Here is a 15,604-nt window from a genome sequence, read left to right on the forward strand (position 1 = left end):
TCATTTTTTCCGCTTACATTGCAAACGCAGGTTGAACCCTACGAGTTTTATTTTTTTTAGTTTTATTTATTAAAATAATCTACTAAGTATTGTACACATTGAAAAGGTCTACAGAAAAGTCCGTGATGGTATATGTCTATCTCTTATGGATAACCCACAATAACTTTTTTTGTCATTTACTTTTTACGACAAATAATGGCTAATTTCTGCTGAAGCGATTTTAACCAATACAGCATTAATCCTTAACCAATTAAATACCTTGAATACATTGTTCATTTAATATAGATCTATACAGCCCATTACAGCTTATTTAGCAGCGATCGAACGCGTAAATAATTATCGGAGCTTTCCAACGACGGAAATAACAATACATAATAAAAACCTGCTTTTCATCAGCATTGCACCCGTGCGAAGCTGGGACGGGTCACTAGTATAGTATAGTAAGATATTAATTGTTCTACAACTATATAATACGTTTTTCGCATTATTACACCATTCTTTTAAAATTATTTTTATGCCAGTCAAAAGCAACCTTTCTATCTAGAAACTTAAAAATATTATAAAAATTTAAAGATTCTTTGTATGTATTAAAAATACACGTGATTTTTGATGGGCTTGGGGGGTAGTCTTAAACCTCACTTCGTATCACCATGGGGGAGGGAGGGGTTAAAAAATTCATAACGTCTTTAATGAACAACCCCCATAATAAACAATCTTTAAGCCACTAAAAACTTGTATACACGTTGCAATTCAAATCACTTCTTAAAAGTGTGACGTCATACAGGCATGCAATAATTTGCATAATTAAAACGCGGCTTAGAGCCCCTAACACGGAAGCGGAAATAGAAACTGTTTAAATTTCGAATTAAAAAAAATACAACACAAAAATAGCTTTATTCAAAAAAATAATATATCCTCATTTAACATCCATTTTCGCTAACAGACACAGAGTCAACACTCAAGATGGCGGACGTTTTTGATTAATTAGAGTGCTCTGTGGTTGAAGAGTTTTCTTAAATTCCTTTTCCCAGTATTTTTGACCTCTGTGTCTGACCTACTGGCATACGCTTCATCGTTGTCACTAATTTCAAAAACGATATCTCTGCCCGATTCGACTCTGTGGCTTTGTCTTGTCAACCGTTTCTTGTCTTTGTCATTGGAGCTGTCAAAGTCACTCCTTGACGTCATTGACAAATGAGAGGTGTTAACACTGAAATCGCTGTTGTCGCTTTGTTCGACACTACGACTTCTCTTCGTCGCTTTTTTTGATATTTTTACGAAATCACTATCAGAGCATGATGATCTTCTGTCTCTTTTATTTTTCTTTTCCCGTTCATTTTCAGACTCTGAATCTAAGATTTCTACATACTTTCGTTTAGATCTATCAACTTTAACAGGTTTGTTATTTTTCCTATTTTTGCTAATATTTCCATTTTCCCGCTTCTTTGTGGTTTCCATTTTGGCGCCAGATGTATATTTGTACTGTCTCAGATACATCTTATTATCGGCGCCGTTCTCTTTATTATCTGTGTCAGAATTGTCTCTCTTCTTACTTCTAGATAATGTATTATCACTTTTACCAGATTTATCTCTATTTCTGGAAGTTTGACCATTGTCATCTCTCTTTTTGTTTTCTGGTTCTGAGTCTGAATCACTTTTATTTCTGAGCTGTCTAGGATTCTTCCTATCCACACTGGAAATTTCCTTATCCCGATTTCTTGGAATAAATCGACCACTGTCATCTCTCTTTCTGCTTTCTGGTTTTGAGTCTGAATTATTTTTATTTCTGAGCTGTCTAGGATTCTTATCCACACTGGAAATTTCCTTATCCATATTTTTTGCAGAAGATCGACCATTGTCATCTCTCTTATTGGTTTCTGGTTCTGAGTCTGAATCATTTTTATTTCTGAGCTGTCTAGGATTCTTCCTATCCTCACTGGAAATTTCCTTTTCCCGGTTCCTTGCAGAAGATCGACCATTGTCATCTCTCTTCTTGTTTTCTGGTTCGGAGTCTGAATCATTATTACTTCTGAGCTGTCTGGGATTCTTCTTATCTACACGGGAAATTTCTTTATCCCGATTTCTTGCAGAAGATCGACCATTGTCATCTCTCTTCTTGTTTTCTGGTTCGGAGTCTGAATCATTATTACTTCTGAGCTGTCTAGAATTCTTTTTATCCACACGGGAAATTTCTTTATCCCGATTTCTTGCAGAAGATCGACCATTGTCATCTCTCTTCTTGTTTTCTGGTTCGGAGTCTGAATCATTATTACTTCTGAGCTGTCTGGGATTCTTCTTATCCACACGGGAAATTTCTTTATCCCGATTTCTTGCAGAAGATCGACCATTGTCATCTCTCTTTTTGGTTTCTGGTTCTGAGTCTGAATCATTATTATTTCTGAGCTGTCTGGGATTCTTCTTATCCACACTGGAAATTTCCTTATCCCGTTTTCTAGCAGAAGATCGACCATTGTCATCTCTCTTCTTGTTTTCTGTTTCTGAGTCTGAATCATTTTTATTTCTGAGCTGTCTAGGATTCTTCTTATCGACACTGGAAATTTCCTTATCCATATTTCTTGCAGAAGATCGACCATTGTCATCTTTCTTTTTCTTTTCCGGTTCAGAGTCTGAATCACTTTTACTTCTGAGCTGACTAAGATTCTTTTTATCCACACTGAAATTTTCCTTATACCTTTTTATTGCAATAAATCGACCATTTTTGCGTCGCCCTATGCTTCTTTCAGTAAGAGATTTTTCCGGGCTTTTAATTGATGAAGCTCTATTCTCCAATGTTTTAGGACCTTGGCGTTGATTTTTTTGTTCTGGATTTGATTCCATTTTACTTTTGTTTTGTCCTAATGTATCTTCTACACCAGATTTCTCATGTCGAAGTCTCCTTGAAGATCTGATTTCTCGTCCTTGATTTTCATTTCTTTGTTCTGAGTCGGAATCATCTTTATTTCTGCGATTTTTATGTTTATTATTTAAACCAGATCTGTCGGCACTTCCCAAATCATTTTCAAACTTTTTATTAACATTGTTTTTAATTTCTTCATCTGTATCAGTTTCATTTCCCTTGCGACCTCTACGGTTCTTCTTTTCTACACCATAGCTCTCGTCTCTGCTACTCACAAATCTTGAAGATTTTTCACGTGATTTGCTAACTGATTTTTCTTCTGTTTTTTTGTCTTGCTTGTCATCAATGTTCACTACTCTAAGTGAACCTTGCTCATTAGAATTTGTGTCAACTCTAATGATTTTCAGACTAACTCTTGGTTGTTTGTTTGTCTGATCACCGTCTCTTGGTTTTACTTTATTATTTGTGACATTCTCTTCAGAATTAGGTGTCGAACGATGTTTTTCAGCAAATCTTCGTGTTATTTCTGAATATGTTGGCAATTTACTTCTCGATGATACTAAGTTTGAATTTCTAGGCGGCGTAAAGGGTTCATCTGGAATAAAAAAAAATATTACACAGAATATTGTGAATGTGAATGATTAAAATAATATTTTCTTAAGGCCGGCAACGCACTCACGAGCCCTCTGGCATTGGGAGTGTCCATGGGCGGCGGTGTCAATAACATCAGGTGAGCCTCCTGCCCGTTTGTCCCCTGTTCTTTAGTCTGAACATCTGAGTATATATACATATATTAAATTTGTTAGTGAATGTCTTCATTTTATTAAGTGTGGTGCTCCACATTAGAAACTGTTTAACGGCGAAGGTTATTTTGATTACAAACAGAACCCTTTTCATTACAAACAGTAAAAATAACATATTATTTATTTTAAAAGTTTTATTAAGCTGGTATAAGTAAGTATGCCATCCATTGAATAATATAAAGTAGTTAATCTTAATTCGACATATTGTTTGTGATATTGAAATATTTGTTATTTGTGTATTAGGTCCCTACAGTAATTAAGTAGGTATTTTTAGCAAAAACCTTCAAAAAATCGTAGCATTTTATTTTCTATTGCCCTCAAAAGGGTCAAGTTTGTCCCTAATTCGGTGGAGATATTTTAGTAGCAACACTTATGAAATGTCAAAATTTTACGGAATGTAAAATCAGAGTTTAGATCATAAGGTTCAATCATATATCAAGACAATTTATTAAATAAATTAAAATATAGCATTTTTTATCAATTTATGCAATTAAAATTATTTACTAAGCAGTACTTTCTTTGATATAAATTCGATCTACCACTCTACCAGACCCAGACTAACACGCCTATATAGTCTGTCTCACTCTAACGCACCTACGTTACATCACCGACTCGTCAGAGATGAATACACAGTATGCGTTCTGTCTCGCTCTAACGCGTATAGCATCTATATTACGTCATCGTGTGTTAGGTTTATTTTCGTTACGGAATTTCTTGATTCGGTCGATAAAATCTAAACTCACCATCAGAATGTTTCAGCTTTTGGGGCCGGGCATTCCAAGCACTGCGAACTGGCTCGGTTCTGTATATCGAGTTATTCTTGTTCATTTTATTTGCTTTTAGTTCACCTGAAATTATAATTCTATATATAGTATACTTATATTATAAATAGAAAACATTATTTTGGACCGATTACACAAATCCTTTCATCATTAGAAGGCACTTTTTGACCTGATTGAGGTTATGTATTATTGTAAACTTATAATTAGTTAAACATAATTTTAAATTTAACCGACGTTTCGGCGGCTTTACAGTTTAAAAGTATCACAGCTGTAGAAAATGTTGTGTTATCTGTATTTATTTACCCGGAATTGGTATCGACTTAAAGATGTAGGGTTTCTGCAGAAATTGCTCACGGTGTCCGCCATTTTCGCGGATTGTTTGTATTGAGATTTTAATTTGGATATTATTGGATTCCAGGTGTTTGATAATTTTAGGCCTCTCTATTGAAATTGGCGTGTTTTTTGATTTCAATTGCTTCGCGTACCAATCTTGGGAAGAATCTTGTTTCTTTCGCAAATACTTTACAAAATACTATTAGAATGCTGTTTATATTTTTAAAGTCGGTTAAAATGTGTATGCCTGTTAAATAGGTATATCTAAAGGGAATGTCTTACCAGTAGCAGCCGCTGCCCGGAGATCAATGACCTGTGAAGGAGTCAAGCTGAGGCTACCGAGAGCTGGGAGGAGATGTCTCAGGTATCGGTTGCGAAGGGAGTGCCAAGAACGATCTGAACATACAAAGTTAACCCAATGTATTATATACTATTAAGTAAAAAAAACATTTTTTTTTAAACTTCCCCTTGTCAGTTATCAGTAAAAGTAGGCAAAGGAAAAAAAATACATAGTAAGAGAAAAAATCTTCGAAATTATAAATTTCAAAGTAATTAAAGAAAATAATTACTGTTGACGTAATCAAATAAGAAAATCAAGAAAAGACGCTATATATTTTTTTTTTCTACTAGGAAAAAAATCATATTCCTTTTCTTTCTTTCCTTTGCGCAACCGTATGCTGTGGTCTCTGGCAGAATGACCAGCGCTGTGGAACATTCTACTCCTCATCATGATGCTGAGCCAGGGCCAATTACAGCCACAGAACACAACATTACACATTTGAGACGAGCCGAAAGTTTTTTTTTCTTTGATTATTGTTATTTTGTGTGGGTTTTTTGTAATAAACGTTATGTCTGTCTGTCTATAGTGCTTAAATAACACTTGAATGGCCCCAGTCCCAAAAATTTTATCAACACATACTCACATTGTCCGGTAACATTTAAGTGTTGGGGTTCCATTTCCTTCCACATTCTATTACCGTTCACCAAATTCCCCTTTTTATTTTTAACTATCCAATCAACGATTGCCTCGTCTTCTAATAATGAGAACTCATTTGTGGGCCGTTTTCTGGAACTAATAAATACATATTAGCCGAGAGAAGAGTGGCAGAGAATCTATTGCCAGTTCTTCTATTCCGTTCTATGATTGAATTAAGAACTGGCAGTAAATGTAAAATTAGAAGCATTTATATTTTTTTTTGATGTTCATAAGTGTACATTGTGTTAGATATGAATAAATTATTATTGAATTTGTCTTTGAAAATATTTGATATACCAAAATATATCTATTTAAAAAAAGGTGACGGTGAAGGTTTTTCAGTATAATAATAACAGAACTAATCTAAGCGTACAACCAACCAGGCTTCGGAAGAAACCACTTCTTATATGGAATAAAACTCCCAAGTGAAAATAGAGGATTATCACTGAACAAATTAATTAATAAAGCATTTCATAAATTTGATGATTATAATAATTAATTTGCTCCAAATCATATAATACTTAAGACTCAAAACTTTGTATTAAAAACTTGAAGATTAAAAAGAGTAGCGGGTTGAGAGTTCTTGTCCGCTTGATTTGCGAACTGGTAAATGTTAATTTAGGATCAATTTAACATCTTTTCTGTTGACGTTTCTAAAGTTTACTTTTATACCTATATGAAGCTATTTTGAGTTTGATTATTTTCTTTTAGTTTTTACCGTAAGCAACGGTTGTTAGGTTTTTCACCTGATGTTAAGTGATACCGCCGCCCATGGACAGTCTCAATGCCAGAGGGCTCGCGAGTGCGTTGCCGGCTTAAGTTATTTTATAAGTTAATTAAAGTAATAAAAGTAACTTACAATCTAACCACATTACCTCTTATTTTTAACAGTCCACTTTTTAACTAAAAACACTTTATTTATCGGTTTTCCAAACTTGTCTGTCGGAACGTTGTCATTGTTCTCCTTCAAACTATCACTATTATTAAGTTTTGATCTTTTAGCTTGATTTATTACTTCAGCGGCTTTTCTTTTTCCTTTATTTTCAACAATTAAATCTTTATTTACATTCTCCAACCTCTGATGTTCAATGACACTTTTGTTGGGCTTTACTATTTCTCTTTCTTTAAAAACGTCACTGTCAGAGTTATCGACATGATTAATAACTTTAATTTTTGGCTCACAATAATTATTCTTTGTAAGCGTTTTAGTTTTATTTCTCATTTCTGCAGTGGTTAGTTTAATTTTAAATTGCTTCTGTCTGACAAGACTATGTATAATTGGATGCCTTTGAACTTTAACAATTGGTGTTATTTTATAAAATACACTCCGTTTGTAATCGTCGTTGGCATCATACATAAAGAGATCAACATTGAATATATTTTTTGTACTGTGTACAATGTAGCTTCGGAATGTCTCAACATCACTTTCTGATATTGTTATTGCTCTTGCAATGTTATCTGAGATAATACTTTCAACACTTGCAACACTTTTAACATCTTTATCCATACACTCTTTTATATTTAATTTATTCAGTGTTTTATTAACAGGCACTATGTTGCACTGAATAGAGGCATTAGCTATATTTGCTTGTAGAATTTGGTCATTTGGAGCTGCAAAACTGAAAATATAAGTTTTAAAAAAGTGTTAAAAATTCTACAATAATATGTTGATTTTCTTCTATTTGTGAATGGCTAGGTTTGATGTGCCTATGTTTTCCATACCTTACAACATTTCAATCCATATACTAACTTGATATTATAGTGCACTATATACAATAGTCTTAAATTAAGATTTATTGGCATCCTATATATTTGTAAATACAGTGTAAACTCCATGAAACGTCCCGTGCTTAACCAACAAAACTGTTAAAGCGTTGAAATTACAGATCACTTGGCTTGGCTTTATCTTCCATAATACAGTCTAGATATCATTACTCTCAATATTGACAATGAAATAATAAAAAGTGCTTTTTAAGTTGTTGACATCAGTTAAAACTGCAGAGCTGTGTCCATTACTATGTTGCTTTGTTGTCCTAACCCATACTAAACTCGCCTATCAGCATCATACATAACAAACTTTATAAGAAATCCGTTCATTTCACAAAGATGCTTCAATATCACAAGGTATTGAGACATATTGATTAAAAAAATATAACATAATTACTGGTGCAGTAAGACGTCGTACAAAAATTAGGATTAAGAATTGTGTTCTATGTACTACTAACACTAGTCTGAAATAAACTATTGCTTTTTCTATTACAGATTTTACTTCTTCCCATTTGACAATTCTTTATAACATTAAAATTTGTTGTCCCTTGAATGTTATATAGAGTTTACAGTTTGTGTTGTTCAATGCAAGGACAATTAACATATTATATCTTTTCAGTCAAAAGAAAGCATAAAAATGAAGCAGGTATTATGACTTAATAGAATTAAAAGTAGCTTAAATTGGGTTAATAGATTGGGTTAATGTTTTTTAGAGGAAATGTCATCTTGGATAAGCACTTCCTCCATTTCTCTCCAATTACATTAAGGGTCAAATAACAAATAGTAACACATAAATTATTTGAAAGATAAAAGTTCCGAATAAGATACTTCACTTTTCATGACGAATAGTGCTATCTGACAGTTGTGAAATGGAAAAATACTGTTTATCCTACCAATAAGTACTAAATAGCTTATTTGGAACTTATCCGGACATTGTGAAAGAAACCCTAAGTTATTCAAAATAAGTTTACAATTATCATGTCTGTTGTATATGCAAATTAAGAATGGAATACATTTCAGATTCAGATTACAGTAAGGCTCAACTTACACATGATTATGTTTATAGTCACATTTGCATTTAATTTGCTTTGGCGACTTTTTAGGTTTCTTCTTCTTTCTGAAAAAAAAACATATATTCTATTGGTTATACACAAATAAACCAGCTCAGTTAAATATTATTAAAATAAAATAATAATAAATATTAATAAACAATTGGATGCTGCGTGTTTGTACAAAAGCTTCGTAAGTATGTTAAGATGCGAGGGCCATAAAAAAACTTACTTTAATTGTGATAGTTGAAAACCATCTTTAACCGTGCTTATGTGTCCACTTGCAAGGTCCATCAATCCTCTTAAAACAGATTTTGGTTTAGGGACTATTAATTTGCCGCGTTTTGTATAAACAAATTTGGAGCCTGCCCATCCTGCGACGCGACCAGTTTCTAAATCAATCTCCCGCCATCGTCCTCCTCCGTATATTGAATACTTTGATAGCATTTCACTTATATATAATATTACAATTTTATATGATATAAAAACCAGCGAAAATCTAATTTCACTAGTAAAGTTTGAAGTTCCTAGTTTTTAGAAGATGCAATTTTAACTTTGATAGGAAACGATGCCTCCATAATTCCAAATCTAAAGAGTAATAGGCAATAGCCTCGGCCGCTCGGTGACAGCTCGGCTCTGCGATCGCGCCAATTTTGACAGCAGACAAAAAATCTTACCTTTTTTTAAATGTCACTGAACAGTCTATGATAAAACTCATATTCCCTACATATGAAATTCCAAAATCCTAAATAAAGCGGTACCAAACGGATACTCTGTCGAAGTATTATTATTATTTCCTTAAGTCGAAATACTTATGAAAAGACGTGTATACCTAAACAATACATTTGTTAGGTACACAAAATAGCTACCTAAAGTTGTCAAATTATTGTCACGCTATTTTGAGTGCTACTGCCATCAGTCTTTATCAGTATTTTTGACAAAGGTCAATTGATAAATTCCGTAATACTAAGGGCCTGTTTCACAATGTATCGATAAAGTGCCAAATAGCTATGCAACACATAAATTATTCGAAATATAAAAGTTCCGAATAAGATACTAGGCATTTCAAGACAAATAGCGCTATCTGACTGTCGTGAAACGCAAAAATACTGTTTATCCTACAAATAAGTAATAAATCGCTTATTTGGAACTTATCCGGACATTGTGAAACAAGCCCTAAGTGTCTGTTTCACAATGTCCGGATAAGTAAGTAATGAAATGCCTAGCTATTATATTTTATTATATATATATATATAGCTATTTGACACTTTATCAATACATTGTGAAACAGGCTCTAAATATCATAATTTAAATATACTTATTATTCATGTAAAGCACATTAGCACTTACACAGATTAAAGAAGTAGAAAGAAAGGTTAGATCAGCACAATATGTCAATAATTATAACTTTGTTAATGAATATGCAAACTCATAATATCCTTATTCGTAAACATGTACACTTATGAATGTCATAAAAAACAAATTAAATTTACATTTATGGAATGACGCGATGGCAGAAAATTTATTATTCAGTTAGGTACTTATTTTAAAAGTAATAAATCAATAAGTATATTTTGGGAATTTAAACAAACAGCAAATTAAAATAGTTTATTTTAAAACTGTTGAATTTTTTTATTCACCTTGCTATTCTCTTATACAACATTGTTATTTTTATATAAAATAGACCAGATTTTAGGATAATTAATTTGGTATTCATTTACTTATTCCAAAATTGTAAAATACAAAATTAAGCGAAAGATCTAGCCATATGCATAACAAAAAAAATGCAAGCTAGGATGCGAACCTTCCCTCTTTAGTGGAATTTTAATTTGGTCACATATTACTAGTATGGATTTCCATTTTAAGTATAAATTTACTAATAATAATTACAAGAATCAGTATCAAATAAAACGAGTAGGTAAATGCTATTCTAAATAAGTATGTACTACTAAAGTGCTTATTACACTATGCGATATTCAGACAGTCTTACTAAGATTCAGCCTAATGTAATAAGAGTTAGCCAGTTAGCCTGTCTAATTAGACCGACCGAATGGGTTCGGCGGTGCTTACTGGCTTACTTGCTGAATATCGTGTAGTGTAATAAGACTTAGCACGCTAAACCATTCAGTCAGCGCTTGGCAGTCGCAGAGCAGAGACGTTTGTACATGTTTGTTTTCTGTGGCCGCGTGCACCATGGCGTGTTCGCAAGAAAAAAAGTACTTTGGAATGTTTTTTATTTTTTATAGATAAAGTTAGCCAACGCTCGACACACTGATACATTGGTAAAAACAAACATGAATCTTAAATTTAGAAAGAAGGTTCGGACAATCAATCTTATTATAGAATATCTAAGACAGTCTGAATATCGCATAGTGTAATAAGCACTTAAGACTGTCTTAAAATCTAATTAGCAAGCTCGCTATTACACTGGACTGAATACCGCATGCTAACTCATTTTTACTCATTTGCAAAGCGTACGTAGTCGGTGACGGATGTCGCCATGTGACTTAAGAAACTACCTTAGAGTAGAAGTTGCCGAGTTTGACTGACTATTAAAATGTTATATTAGTAATTTATATTATTATATGTAATTTAATAGATACTCCATACATTCAATATGGCAATAAAAATGGCATGTCTCGGTACAAATCAAGAACAGAACCAGGCTGGCACACTTTAGTATATTGTCATTAGAGAATCGCAGAAAATTTATTTAAATTTATTGACACATCGTTTGCAGCTAAGATATTCTATAATAAGATTGATTGTCCGAACCTTTTTTCTAAATTTAAGATTCATGTTTGTTTTTACCAATGTATCAGTGTGTCGAGCGTTGGCTAACTTTATCTATAAAAAATAAAAAACATTCCAAAGTACTTTGTTTTCTTGCAAACACGCCATGGTGCACGCGACCACAGAAAACAAACATGTACAAACGTCTTTGCTCTGCGATTGCCAAGCGCTGACTGAATGGTTTAGCGTGGTAAGTCTTATTACACTACACGATATTCAGCAAGTAAGCCAGTAAGCACCGCCGAACCCATTCGGTCGGTCTAATTAGACAGGCTAACTGGCTAACTCTTATTACATTAGGCTGAATCTTAGTAAGACTGTCTGAATATCGCGTGGTGTAATAAGCCTTTAAGAAACTGACTTGAATCAGTCCAAATAATGTGCCACTAGATGGCGCTGACGGAAGTATAAAACGCGGTAAAACTGTTATTTTGAAATTGCGGCAACTACACAGTAAGCGTTACTTTCCGTAGAAAAATATAATGACATCTCATTTTCTCCTACATTAAATCTTAGGAATTTAAATTGTCTTTATAACTGTCCCTTTTACACTTGTAACTAACTAAGTCAATGTAGTTTGCTTACAAGTATATAATAATTAATATATAATAAGCATTTATCTTTACTGCAGACATTGTCATTTGTTGTTAGTTGGAAATGGAAACTAACATGAGTAATTGGGTGATACCGATATAATACAGACTTGAAGATTGGTTGAAAAGTTTGCTTTTTTAAAGTTCATGATTCAAAACTCTAGTTATAAGCTGCCTATATAAAATACATTTTTGTCAATTATCTGTGCCTTATAAAAATCATTTAGTATGACTTGATATTCTTGATAAAGATTATTTATTTCTCCATCCTTAACTTATATTCATTTCTTTGGTGTGCTTTAGCCAATTTATGCCTTCTTAAGCCCTGTACCGTCTTAAATTTACTACCACATGTCTCACAATGAAATCTGTTTTCTTTAATATGTCTTGCATAAAAATGAGATTTTAAAGATGGTAACACTGTAAACACTTCTGGGCAATTAGGACACTTATATGGTTTGTAGTTTGTGTGTATGCGGATATGCATAGCCAATGAGTTCTTTTGTTTGAACCTTTTACCACAAGTATCACATTCATACCGATGTGATGAGTGCTTGCTAAAAATATGTCTTTGTAAGTCTATATTTTGTGGAAAAGCTTGGTCGCAAATTTCACATTTGTATGGTCTGTATTGTGTATGTACTCTACTATGTCTTAGTCTTTGAGATGTGTTTATAAACCCCTTGCCACAATATAAACATTGGACAGGTTTTAATCCAGTGTGTACTGCCATGTGGTAATCAATGTTATTCTTTGACACAATTTTATGACATTCAATACATTCAGTTGCAGAATGTTGCGCTTGAATATGGTTATTCATAAATCTCTTTTCAATTTTTTTCTTACAGATAGGACATTGAACTTCAACGTCTGAAAAATGACTCTTTATGTGAGCCTTTAAACTTAGTCGTTTTCCAAATTCATAATCACATTCATAACAAGTATAGGGTGGCTTTGTCATATGATTTATCAAATGAGTAAGATATGCTCTGTGATTTGAAAATGCAAGTTTGCATTTTTTACATAGAAATGTTTCATCTTCATGTTTACCTTTGTGATTTTTTAATAATGTGTTTGTACTGAACTCTTGTTTACAAATATTACATTTATATTTATTTATAATTTTAATATGACTGTTTATATGTGCAGTCATTCCAATTTCTGATGATGTTGTGAAATCACAAACATCACAAATATATAAATCTTCTATAATATTCTTTGTTATTGCATTGGTTTTACTTCTTTTCCTTTTGCTTTTTATAGTGTCAGCTTCAATATAGGCATCAGGCTTACTAAAAAAAATTATACATTTTTAGTAGGGAACACAACTATGATTTACTTTTAAAATAATTAAGTTATTTTTTCTTAAGCGCTTTGTTATTCTGACACTATTATAATCATGTTCCTTTTAATTGCATGATGTTTTTAGTGTAATTGTTTGTAATTAGTACTCACAGTTTAGTCTCACGCAAAAAGTATTTCTTGAAGTTATTTGAGTCGAAGCTATATTGTTCGGGCTCCAGTTTTAAGTCTTGCTTTAAGGATGTTTTCTCCCCAGAATCATTACTTTCATCAATTATTACCCCTTGTAAATTAAAACTTTTCTGTTCTTTCACCTCCACGTCTTTATTTACATCCATTTCGTATCGGATCTTTAGAAAAATGTCTAACAACAGCTCTTAATGTGACAATATGTATTAAAGATACAAGTGATTTCAATACCTGCTTAATAAAAGACGACTGTCGATCGAAAAAGTTGCTCTCCATCACTGACTCTTATAATCTTCATAACCTGCCACTTAGCGCCACGCACAAAGTCCCAGGCTCCACTCCTTCCCTATTGGACCTTATATTTACCTCTTCTCCTGACCTAGTCACTAGTCATGGCCAACTTCCTGCTGTTGCCTTTTCTCATCACGATCTCCTTTATTTGTCCCTCAATCTTAAACCTCCCAAACTAAAACCCACCGTAGTTCTTAGGCGTAATTTTGCTGCGATCGACTCCGAGCGTCTGCTTACTGATGCAGCTAAAATCGACTTTAGCACGATTTACGAGTGTCCCACCCTCAATGGTAAAGTTGATCTACTAAATTCCTCCATTACTAATCTTTTCGATATTCATGCCCCTTTGAGGCCAGTTAAACTCAAGCATTTACCTGCTCCTTGGCTCAATGATGAAATCAAAACTTTGATTAAACAAAAAAACCGTGCTAAAGCCAAGATGAGAACAGCCAAAACGGACAAGGATCGTGTATTTTACAAATCCTTGCGCAACCGTTGCAACACGCGTTGTCGGGATGCGCAGAGAAGACACATTCACGACTCAGTGTCAAGTGGGGATCCCTCAAAAACATGGAATTTTTTAAAATCTCTGGGTGTCGGTAAGCCGCCACGTGCTTCCATATCTCCCGATATCGAGGTAAACAGCCTAAACGCCCATTTTACCTCTCACTCTACTCTAAGTAATATCGATCTGGATTTAACACTTGAGAATATATCATCTCTCCCTCGTCCTAGTTTTCCATATTTCTCATTCGCTGAATTTTCTTGCCAGAACGTTGAATCTGGTATTTCGTCTATTCATTCCAATGCTGTTGGTTCTGACCTGATTGGTCGCGCTATGATCATACCTATTCTCTCTCTTATACTTCCTGTAATCACACATATTTTTAATTTTTCCATTTCTACAGGTGAATTTCCTTCTTGCTGGAAGGATGGACTTATCATCCCTATCCCCAAAAAGGCTAATCCTAGTACTTTTTCTGATTTTCGACCCATCTCAATTCTGCCTTTTCTATCCAAGGTACTTGAACGCCTTATACATGATCAATTAAATGATTTCCTTAACAAAAATTCCATACTGAGTCCACTTCAGTCCGGGTTTCGATCTGGACATAGCACGACTACTGCTCTGGTCAGGGTAGCCGATGATATTCGCGAAGGCATGGACCACAAACAACTCACAATTCTCACACTACTAGATTTCAGCAACGCTTTTAATACTATTAATTTTGAAATTTTAATGGAGTTGCTTAGGTCTATAAATATTTCTTCACATGCTGTTAACTGGTTCTCTAACTATCTTAATGGGCGCCGCCAGTGCATTAAGACAAGCGATTGCGTATCTCAATGGAGTTTCATTGAATCTGGCGTACCGCAAGGTGGCGTACTTTCTCCTCTTCTTTTCGCTATTTATATTAACTCTTTAACGTCCCGTCTTTCTACTAATTTTCATTTATACGCTGACGATCTCCAAATCTACGTTCAATCAAGTCTCGATGATCTCCCGCAGGCTATACATTCCACAAACTATGAGCTGGCAAAGATAGTTGACTGGAGCAAAAATTTTGGTCTTCTAATCAATCCCAACAAGAGTAAAGTCATAATCATTGGCAGCCCCTATTTCACGACGAGAATTGATTGGGCCACTGTACCACCTATACATATCAACGGCGTAACTTTAAATATAAGCCGTGCAGTTAAAAATTTGGGGGTCTTATTTGATCAAAACTTATCCTGGGAGCAGCATGTCAAAGAAGTTAGCCGCAAATTGTATGGTGCCTCTAGTATCCTCCGACGTCTCAGTAATTTCCTTCCCTTTAGTACTAAAACCTCACTGGCACAATCTCTCCTCCTGCCTTTACTGGACTA

At 33.8% G+C, this 15,604-nt stretch overlaps 2 protein-coding genes across 3 annotated transcripts; both read right to left on the reverse strand.

Annotated features, from left to right (window-relative positions):
* Positions 1 to 877: 877 nt before the first annotated feature.
* Positions 878 to 9,213, reverse strand: LOC111000448 (myb-like protein X). 2 transcript variants are annotated; one of them, XM_045633682.1, is made up of 8 exons: positions 8,800 to 9,213; positions 8,567 to 8,635; positions 6,627 to 7,370; positions 5,699 to 5,847; positions 5,058 to 5,171; positions 4,404 to 4,508; positions 2,686 to 3,452; positions 878 to 2,439 (listed from the first exon to the last, which is right to left on the reverse strand). In XM_045633682.1, the coding sequence occupies exons 1-8, from the start codon at positions 9,012 to 9,014 to the stop codon at positions 985 to 987; spliced, it is 3,618 nt and encodes a 1,205-aa protein (XP_045489638.1). In that variant the 5' UTR covers positions 9,015 to 9,213; the 3' UTR covers positions 878 to 984. The 2 variants fall into 2 exon arrangements, with proteins under 2 accessions (XP_045489638.1, XP_045489637.1); XM_045633681.1 differs by having other exon boundaries at positions 878 to 3,452.
* Positions 9,214 to 11,854: 2,641 nt separating this feature from the next.
* LOC123690353 (zinc finger protein 569-like) lies at positions 11,855 to 13,614 on the reverse strand. The gene is made up of 2 exons (XM_045633727.1): positions 13,409 to 13,614; positions 11,855 to 13,245 (listed from the first exon to the last, which is right to left on the reverse strand). The coding sequence occupies exons 1-2, from the start codon at positions 13,591 to 13,593 to the stop codon at positions 12,210 to 12,212; spliced, it is 1,221 nt and encodes a 406-aa protein (XP_045489683.1). The 5' UTR covers positions 13,594 to 13,614; the 3' UTR covers positions 11,855 to 12,209.
* Positions 13,615 to 15,604: the final 1,990 nt, after the last annotated feature.

The sequence above is a fragment of the Pieris rapae genome, chromosome 24 (assembly GCF_905147795.1).
Source record: "Pieris rapae chromosome 24, ilPieRapa1.1, whole genome shotgun sequence".
NCBI lineage: Eukaryota > Metazoa > Arthropoda > Insecta > Lepidoptera > Pieridae > Pieris > Pieris rapae.

Excerpts from the sequence above, each read along its gene's own strand:
- LOC123690353 (XM_045633727.1), bottom strand. The coding sequence starts at position 13,593 with ATGGATGTAAATAAAGACGTGGAGGTGAAAGAACAGAAAAGTTTTAAT. Across the intron at positions 13,246-13,408 it reads TTTTTGCGTGAGACTAAACT|TAAGCCTGATGCCTATATTG; the intron begins GTGAGTACTAAT and ends AATTTTTTTTAG.
- LOC111000448 (XM_045633681.1), bottom strand. The coding sequence starts at position 9,014 with ATGCTATCAAAGTATTCAATATACGGAGGAGGACGATGGCGGGAGATT. Across the intron at positions 5,172-5,698 it reads CTTAAATGTTACCGGACAAT|ATCGTTCTTGGCACTCCCTT; the intron begins GTGAGTATGTGT and ends TTGTATGTTCAG. Across the intron at positions 3,453-4,403 it reads AAAGCTGAAACATTCTGATG|ATGAACCCTTTACGCCGCCT; the intron begins GTGAGTTTAGAT and ends TTTTTATTCCAG.